The sequence below is a fragment of the Notamacropus eugenii genome, chromosome 3 (assembly GCF_028372415.1).
Source record: "Notamacropus eugenii isolate mMacEug1 chromosome 3, mMacEug1.pri_v2, whole genome shotgun sequence".
NCBI lineage: Eukaryota > Metazoa > Chordata > Mammalia > Diprotodontia > Macropodidae > Notamacropus > Notamacropus eugenii.
In genome coordinates this window covers 431,197,224-431,206,414 of record NC_092874.1, presented here as the reverse complement: position 1 = coordinate 431,206,414, position 9,191 = coordinate 431,197,224, and the positions used below count along the sequence as shown (strand labels likewise).

The 9,191-nt window shown below is 43.4% G+C and overlaps 1 protein-coding gene across 1 annotated transcript; it reads left to right on the top strand.

The window, feature by feature from the left end:
• The first annotated feature begins 1,767 nt into the window (after positions 1–1,767).
• TRH (thyrotropin releasing hormone) lies at positions 1,768–6,927 on the top strand. Its single transcript, XM_072650502.1, has 2 exons — positions 1,768–2,034; positions 5,221–6,927. The coding sequence occupies exons 1-2, from the start codon at positions 1,839–1,841 to the stop codon at positions 5,700–5,702; spliced, it is 678 nt and encodes a 225-aa protein (XP_072506603.1). The 5' UTR covers positions 1,768–1,838; the 3' UTR covers positions 5,703–6,927.
• The last annotated feature ends 2,264 nt before the right edge of the window (positions 6,928–9,191 follow it).

Below are 9,191 nucleotides of genomic sequence, written 5' to 3'. Positions count from 1 at the left end.
TGGAACTGTCAGCTGGGAGGAAGCTCCCTTGGTTACTGCACGTGTTTTCTGCTTAGTCTCCTCCAGTCCCAGCTCCAGAAGCCCAGTTCTGTCCAGGAGCTCTGGCCCATTCCTAGAGAGAAGGTAACCCACGACTCGGCATCATACAGGTAATGCTCAAGCTTTTCCCCTGAATTCAATGAAGCCTGAGATGGGAATGATTTTTATCTCAATGAACAAGGCTGGGAGGATGTGGTGGGAGTTGGAGACTGGAACTGAAAAGGTTAGATTAGAAAATCTTATGTCCAAAGCAAATGGGATGTTTGTTTGAGTGAGCTACATATCTGGACAAGAGTGCAGGTGTAGACCAATTAAGAACCAAGAAATCTTATATTTGGGTAGTATTTGATATTTTTCAAAGCCCTTCTCTGTAGGTTTTCTCTCTTGAGAATAAACCCAGAAATGTATAATGCATAGTTTCATATGTCTGCGTATAGAGTGTGTAAATATATATTTACACAGACAAGGTGTACTCATGAATGGGTTTCGATAAGGCTCCTTCCTCACCTCTGTCTATATACATGTTCCTATGTTATATCCCAACACATTTGTCATAAAAATCTTAGCACTTGAATCTTAGAGTTTAAAATCCTAAGTCTAAGGTCTTGATGCTTAAGATCCCTCGGATACTGAGTCACTGATTTAGAAGGGACCTGAGAGGCTATATAGTCCAATTCCCTCATTTTGTCAACGACAATGAAACCCAGATATGTGAAATGACCTTACCCAAAATAAGTGATGGAGCAGAGATTTGAATCCAGGTCTTTTGACTCTCAATCTAATATAACTCTAAAGTTCCAAATGCAAGATTTCAACTCTAAGTTTCTATGATGAATAGATTTGTTTATAATACTCATCGATAAGCTTATGCATTCATACCTATAAAATATATAGAGAAGAGTGAGTGAATATTGAAAAACATGTCAAGTTGGTTGTATCTGGCTTGTAATATGCATATATTGGTGTATACATATAAATGAATAGTGGCATGGTATAGTTGCTACATATATGGCTTCAAAACAAGGAAGATCTGAGTTCAAATTCTGCCTCTGTCACATACAGACCTGGGCAAATCACTTAACCTCTTGGTACTCTAGGGCACTCTCTAAGCTACAGAGAAAGTGCTGACCTGCATTGACAGAGGAAGGTTTCTCATCTAGGGATCCATATATCAATAAAATCACAGGTCTCCTACATGTATATATAATATATATATCACATCTATATTACATATGTTTACAAATGGAGAGAGAAAGAAGTGAAGGAGAATACAACAAAGAAAGAGAGGGATAAGAAGGTGAAAAGGGAGAAGGAAAATAGGGGACTGAAAAGGAAGTAAAATGAGAGATGGACAGTGATTGAAGGAGGAAGAAAGAGGAAAGAGAAGGAAGAAAGACAGGGACAAAAACTAGAGAAAGAAAAGAAGGAAAAAGGGAAAAAAGAGGAAGAGTGTGAAAGGAGAGGAAGTGCAGAATGTGGTGAAGAGAGAAAGTGTCTTGGAGGGAATGATAAAGCTTTTTCATTTTAAGGAGAGAAAGAGGGGGAGAGTGAGAGCAATAGAGAGAGAGACACACACAGACAGACAGAGACAGAGACAGAGAGACAGAGAGAGAGAAAGAGAGAGAGAGAGGGAGGGAGGGAGGAAGACAGAGAGAAATGGGATGGGATGGGATGTGGATATATTCCCTCCTGTTCAGAAATCCACATCTGCTCTTGAAGATACTAATACTTTGCCCCTACTCTTTCCCAATTCCCTGCCCATTCTTCCTCATGCAATTCTGGACAGCTCCAGCGTCACCATGACCCACCTGTGGCTGCTGCCGTTGCTGCTGTCTCTGGCTCTGTCCAGTGTCTCCATAAATCTTGGCCAGCCAGCTGCAGCAGAAGTGGACAGTGAGGAGCGGGGTCGCCTGGAAGAGATCTTGCAGAGGGCTGAGCACCTCCTTCTCCAGTCAAACCTGCAAAAACTAGAAGAGGAAAGAGAGAACAACTCAGGTAAGGGGATGGATCATCTGCTCTTTCTGTAACTTGGTTTTTGCCTTTTCAAACTTGGAGGAGTATGGAGTGAACAGCAGAACTCTATTAAAGTCAGATCTGGGTCAACTGTGTGCTACTGAAGGATTTCGTTCTTGACCTTACTCCCTCCTCCCTCTACATTTGTCCCCTGAGTGATGGTGCTTAAGCTCTCTCTAATTTCAAGGTTGGGAACTGTTTAACAGGTTTCCACTGAATTACTAACATCTGTGAATAAACCACAGACTCACAGAATGTCAGGGCTAGAAGGGACTTTATAGGTTATTTCATTAAACCCCTTTGTCCTACAGACATAAACTTCCTTATTTGTAAAATGAGAGAGTTGGATCAGATAACCTCAAAAAATTCTTCCAGGTGTAACAGAATCTCTGATCCCTGTTCAAACCCCGCCTCTGAGTCTTACCATATTTGTGTTCTTGGTCAAGTCACTTCACTCTCAGGAGCCTCAATTACTTCATCTGCAAAATGAGGGAGTTGAATTCATTCAACTCTAGATCTAAGACTTTATGATCCTTTGATCCTGTCATGATCCTATGAATCTTAAAGAAGGCAAAATCACATAACTAATTAATAATGTTAGAGCAATGCGCTAATTCCCTTGCCCACATTTCAAAAGTCTCCTAGGGTTCCTTTCTTTCTTCTTCGTCCCCCATATCCCAATATCGACTCCATATGTGGTGACACTGGCCACACCCTTGGCATTGCTCTTTCTGGAGACAGAGGGATTAGTCTCACCTGAAAGGGCCAGAAGATTTCTTGTCTTTAGTAATTCATCTCTTTCTTCTCCCCGCCCCCCCCCCCCCACTTTCTATTAGAATTCATGGAATGTTGAGGTGCCTTTTGTGGTTGGCTTTAAGGATCTAAATCTGCGAAGCTTGAATTCTGTGGGTATAGACAGGCTGTAGCTACACTAATTCCTTTAGCCTAAAGCTGAGGAAGTAGGGATAGAGATCTTGCTGCCTGACTTGGGAGATTTTTCACCAACACCTGCCCTGAACCCAGTGTTCCCTCCAGTCACCCTACAACCTAATGGCCCTTTCCCATTAATAATAATAGCATTTATATACAGATTTTAAGATTTGCAAAACACTACAAATATTATTTGATGATCACAATTACTCTATGAGGAAGGTACTGTTATCATGATTTTACAGAAGAGAAAAATGAGTTGGAGGTTAAATGATTTATCCCCGGATCAGCTAGTGTCTGAAATCAGATTTGAACTCAGCTATTCCAAAAGCCAAGCCAAGTCCAGCACTCTATCTACTGTTATAATCTACTTGCCTCTCCATTCTATCTCTCCTCACTTACTTTGGTCCCTGTCTCCATACCCCTTTTAGCAAGGGGTATGAGAGCACACATATGGGTAAGGATACATTTTTGCATGTGAAGGTATATTCACATTTATTGATCAGTGTGCGTCTGTGAATATACCGCTTGTCTATGTGTCTGTGTGTATGTATGGGGTTGGCAGAAGCTGACAATATTAGCTACCTATGAGATACCTCCCACCCCCCTGCAAAAGGACCCTGTATTTGCATTTTTTTTACCTCCCTGCACCTGCCACGTAATAAAAGCTGGTTGATTGACACAGCCTGGTGAAATCAGAGACAGACTCCCCAAAAGTCAGCACTGTGGTTTACTCCTGGTTCTTTTCCTCTACTCTGGATACTTGGCTGCCTCTCTGAAAGCCTTCTGCCAAAAACTCAAGAGGGAACAGGGTGCCTTTAATTATTCAGGTTAATGTTCTCTCCTCTGAGGAGTCATTCACCTGGTTAGAGACCTTCTGAAGCTTCTGTCAGCAGGGGAGGGGATATCACCTCTTTTGGATCATGCAGCTGAAACCATTTGGTTGCTGATTATGGGTCAAAAACACTTGATCATGTATCAGTCCAGCCTTTTTCATGAAATTATTTCCCCAAAGAATCAGCCTAATTCTGTTGCCTAAGAAGCCTGCTGACCAATGGGTCATGGCTGGTATTTCTGAGTGCCCTGGGCTTGGCATAATTGGGTGAATTGAACCCACTTAATCTTTGTGAGTTTTTTTAGGGAGCACAATGTATGTCTGAGAGTATGTCACTTTTGATTACTACATATGTGTTACAGTGTGTTCATACATGAGTGTCTATATGAGTCTGTGTCTAAGAGTGAGGATAGTTGTATGAACGTGTTTTGATTGAGGAGACATTTGTAAAGCAGGAGGAGGAGAGCAGGAGTTGGAGTCAGAAATCCTAGATTTAACTCCTGGGGTCTAGATTCACCTGTGTCACTTTAGGCAAGTCACTTAACCCCTTCCTCACCTGAAGGGGTTGGACGAGATGACCTTGAAGCTTCCTTCCATCTCTGTATTTATGATCTTTTGAGAGTATGTTTCTGAGTCAAAGTGGGTTATCTAGCCATGTGTATGTGTGTAGGGACCTGAGGATGGGTGTGTGCATAGGCAGATGAGTGTATATGAGTCTATAAGGGACAGTTAGGGCTGACAACATCAGCATCTGTGATTCTTCTATCTCATGGTGCGCTGGTAAATGTTTGACAACCAGCCCTCTGGAAAGAAAACTGTACTTGTGACACACTTTGAAATGTAATTCACATTACTAACATTTTCTACATCACTTTCTTAGATCCAGACAATCAACAAGCCCAGATCTGTAGTATTTGCCAAGTTCCAAGGTATAAATGCTCACACTGAAAAATTTGACAATTGGTTCTCACAAGGTGGTAGGACCTGGCTGCAGCACCATGCTTCTGCCTTGATCCCAGCCCCAGCCCATTCCATGGCCTTCATTTTGTCCATTCTGCCACCATCATGGGAATCACTCACTGGTTCCATATAGAAGCAACTTGAGTTTCCCTTTCCAACCTCAAAGGTGCCAGTGAAGCAACTAGCTGGTACATGGCAAAATGGTGAGACAGACAGATCCTAGTTTTTGTGATCAGTTCCTTACACTATAGGGCAAATTCATTTCACGGGTAAGAAAACAACCTAAAACAATGAAGCTCTAATGGTGAAAACTCAGGCATTGTGATAGGCAATGGTGGGGGTCATTGGAGCCCCCTCCCTATAATTTTATCTCATAGACAGTCACTCAAATGCACAAAAGGCTGTGGTGATAGGAGTTTTCACTTGTTTATTTTCTTTCCCAGAGTTACAGGTCCCCCAGGTAGACTGGCTCGTGAAGAGGCAACATCCAGGGAAGAGATTCTCTGAAACCTTTGAGAAGAGGCAGCATCCAGGCAAAAGGGAGGAAGAAGATGAAGCAGAGGAGGAGGAAGTGGGGGATGGAGGGGCAGCTGTGGAGGTCCACAGACGCCAACACCCAGGCAAGCGTGAGGAGGAGTCCTGGAAGGCTGACAGCAAGCAGAAGAGACAGCACCCAGGCCGAAGAGCCTCCTGGGTGAAGGATGGCGAGGGTGACGTCTCCAAACGGCAGCACCCTGGCAAACGGAACCTGGGCCCTGACAGTCAAGGCCCCACCTTCCCCTGCAGCCCCCAGGGGTCCTACCACTGCAGCCTCTTACTAGAGCTCTTGGGGGACCTCAGCAGGGACTCAGGGCCTGAGAAGAGGCAGCACCCAGGGAGAAGGTCACTCTGGGGAGGAGAGGGCACTGTGGGAGAAGAGGTCTAAAGCCCAGCCTGGGGAAGGGAAAAGGCTCAAGCCCCTGTGGATGGTTTCTGAGTGGGCTATGAATAATGCCTACAAGCTGTGTTTGTTTTCTTTCACTTAGTCCTTTCAATCCCCCTGCTAGTCACCTGGCCAGAATACCCCTGATCTTTAGGCATCAGTTCCCCAAGGGCAAGGGGATGGATATTGGAGGTGGTGGTGGGGGTTCCCATTATTGGAAGCCCTGTGTCCCCAAGCCCCTTTCTAAGATCCCCTGGGTTATTTCAGCTAACCTGAAGCATCTCTTAGGTTAGGGGGCAAAGGCCTGAATAGAAAGCAGTAAGGGACCCTTTGCCCTTATGTATGAGTGGACCGAAGCCTGTGAGGTGGGAAAGGATGTGGAGAGGGGGTATGTGGGCCTGACTCAAGCTTGAAAGGTGACATGCTAAATGTAGTCCATGAAGCCAAAACCTTTCCCTCTGTCTCAGTCCAGCCTAGCCCAGCCCAGCACTAGCTGTCTGCTGGTAGCTGAGATATTTCTGCCTCCTGTTTTCTGGGTTCCATTGGATTTGGGCCAGTTTCTTTCTGGCAAGGGTAAGATTCTCAGGAAGGGCTGATGGCCAAGAAGGTGGGCATAAGCTGTCTCTCCTTCCTTAACTAAGACAGATGCTGTGAAAGGGTCAGGAGCTGGCCCATTTACAATGCCCCATTGCCCTCCCTCCTTCCCTGTGTCTGCCCAGGTCACCCACAGAATTCTCATACCCTCTCCTTTGAGTGTGAGCAAGGGAAGGAAAAACAAATGGCAGGTGGTGGACAAAGCTCAGGCAGTATGGGGTGGAAAGGAGCAGCCAGTCCCCAAGCTCAGGCATATCACTGGGGGAAAGAAAGAATTAACAGGCCACTATGGGGCTCTCCAAGGACCCTCAATGATTCAGTCACTGCCTTTCCTTCCCCCTGAGCAGAGACTTCTTCCCTGGCCAAAGACACTCTTCTGTCCCTCTGCTCCCCCCAGGATGTGGCCTGTGTTCATTTCCCTGTTCTGCCCCGATATGGGCATCCCCTGACAGTGTGCTAATGTGTTTGAATTCCATAAAACCCCTCCTTGGTTGAAAACACAAAATTAAATGAAAGTGGAAAAGCTACTTTTCTAGACAAAGCTCTCTTGTGGCATAGTGATGCTGGCTATGGGTAGAAATGTTTGTACATATGAACGTTTTAATATAAAGTGGAAATGTGACTTGTACATTCACACTGGTCCCTTTGGAAACCTCATAGTACTAATAAAAACTGCATCTAGGTGAGCCTTATAACTTTGTGACTGCACTTCTGCTGATTCTCAGAATCTTAGAGTTGTCAGGGGCATGAGGGGTCATTCTAATTGAACACCCTTACTTTGCAGAGGCAAAAATGGAGGCCCAGAGAATATGGAAGTTGGGAGGGACCTGAGAGGCCAACCCTGCCCCCTAAAACCAAACCCAACCACACACATACACAAAAAATCCTTACATCCTATATAGCATCTGCTGTATCTACTGTGTATTTTGTATCCATAGATCCATAAATGCAAGACAATTTCATAGAACTTGAGAAATGGAAGGACTTCAAGTAGTCTAGTTCCACCCATACATGAAAGGAACACCTAATGTAACTTAGCTAACAAATGGTTATCCAGCCTCTGGCTGAAGATGTCCAAAGAGGGGTCAACAAGCTGCTTCTTGAGGCAGCCCATTTCTCTTTGGGACAGCTCAAAGTGTTAGGAAGTTTTTCCATCATGTCCAGCCTAAATTTCTTTTCAGCTTTCATCCAGGGTTCTTCTTTTTGCCTTCTGAGGTCAAGCAAAGTGATGATTCCAATGCCTCACTCCCAAAACAACCCTTTAGATGCATGACCGTAGCTACCCTCCCTACCTCTGCTTCCATCCCTCAGTCTTTACTTCTGAAAGCTAACCATGTTCAGTTCCTTCAATAATTAAGGAGAGAGCATTAACAGTGTGGGGGGAAATAGTATGGGGAGGCTTCCCATGGACTGAGCCTGGAAGGATGATAAGAAGAGGCAACAGAGAAATTTCTGAAGACTTTGTATCTGGAAAGGACCTTAGAAGCCAATCTAGTCCAACACTCCCTTTCTCATTTTATAGACAAGGAAATGTAACTTGCCCAAGGTCACAGGATTAATCAGCGGCCTGGGTAATAGGAACAATTCTTGAATTCACATCATCTTTGCTTATGTTTATTTAAGAATGCTACCCCACGTTTTTTCTTTCAAATGACTGAGGCAAATATTACACTATGAATTTTGTTCTTAGTGAAATTCACTGTATCTCAGATAACCTTGGGGTAAGGGACTTAAAATTAAAAAGCACTATAGAAGCCATCATCTCCAACCTCCTCATTTTATAGATGATGATAATAATAAAGATAACTAACTTTTATATGGCACTATGTGCCAAGCATTGTGCCAAGTGCTTTACAATTATTACCTCGTTTGATCCTCAAAACAAACCTGGGAGGTAGGTACTATTATTATCCACTGTCCTACACAACCAGCATGTGTCATACTCAGGCCTGCATCATACTGACTCCTAGATATGCACTTGGGTCTTTGACTTTTGCTTTATTTACATTGGATTATTTCTTGGGTTTATTGGCAAAGGAGTGAAGAATGAACCCACCAGAAAATCCAGAATCTGTACAAGCTTGTTCAAATCTCTTGACATTTCTGAGTTTTAGTTTCCTTTTATTTGAAGCAGTTGGAGGGACAGAAGAGGTGAATTTAGGCTGAATTAGCCCTGCAGTCCCTTCCAGTGCTGGGCTTAGAATCAGGAAAACTTAAGTTCAAATCCAACCTTAGACACTTACTAGCTGTGTAAATTTGATTATTAGTCATATGCTAAGGTGGGTTGTTCTCAGAAAGTACCCATAGAGGAAGGCCTTTAGAATGAAATATCCTCTGTAGAGAAACAAATGGATGACTGGCTTGAGATAGGCATTGATACCCACATGGACAAGATCCAGATCCACTGAAGTCCTAAAGAAGAAAAGCAAAAAGGAAATAAGCATTTATTAAGCACCTACTATGTGCCAGGGACTATATTAAGCAATTTTCAAATATTATATCATTTAATCCTTACAACAACCCTGTGATGTTAGTGCTATTATCATTCCATTTTATAGTTGAGGAAACAGAGGCAGACAGAGATCAAGTGACTTGCCCAGGTCACAAAGGATGAGGATAGATTTGTACTCAGATCTTCCTGACTCTAAGTCAACACTTAATCTTTATATCACATTGCTTCTTAATTCAATTTTACAAATTTATAAAACATCTATGATGTGCAAAGCACTGTGTTAGGTAAGGAGAATACAAGACAAAACCGTGTCCACCCTCAAGGAAGTTATGTTCTTCTGCAGAGGGAAGGGACACATTCTGACATGTACACAGATTATCTTAATACAGGGGCAATCTACTGTCCCTTTAATGTTTGTTGCTGGGTTTAGCTTTCCCTAGGTTTGA

What these genes read in the sequence shown, in the direction of transcription:
- TRH (XM_072650502.1), top strand. Translation starts at nt 1,839, where the DNA reads ATGACCCACCTGTGGCTGCTGCCGTTGCTGCTGTCTCTGGCTCTGTCC. An exon ending in GGAAAGAGAGAACAACTCAG is followed by an intron (nt 2,035 to 5,220) that starts GTAAGGGGATGG and finishes TTTCTTTCCCAG; the next exon opens with AGTTACAGGTCCCCCAGGTA.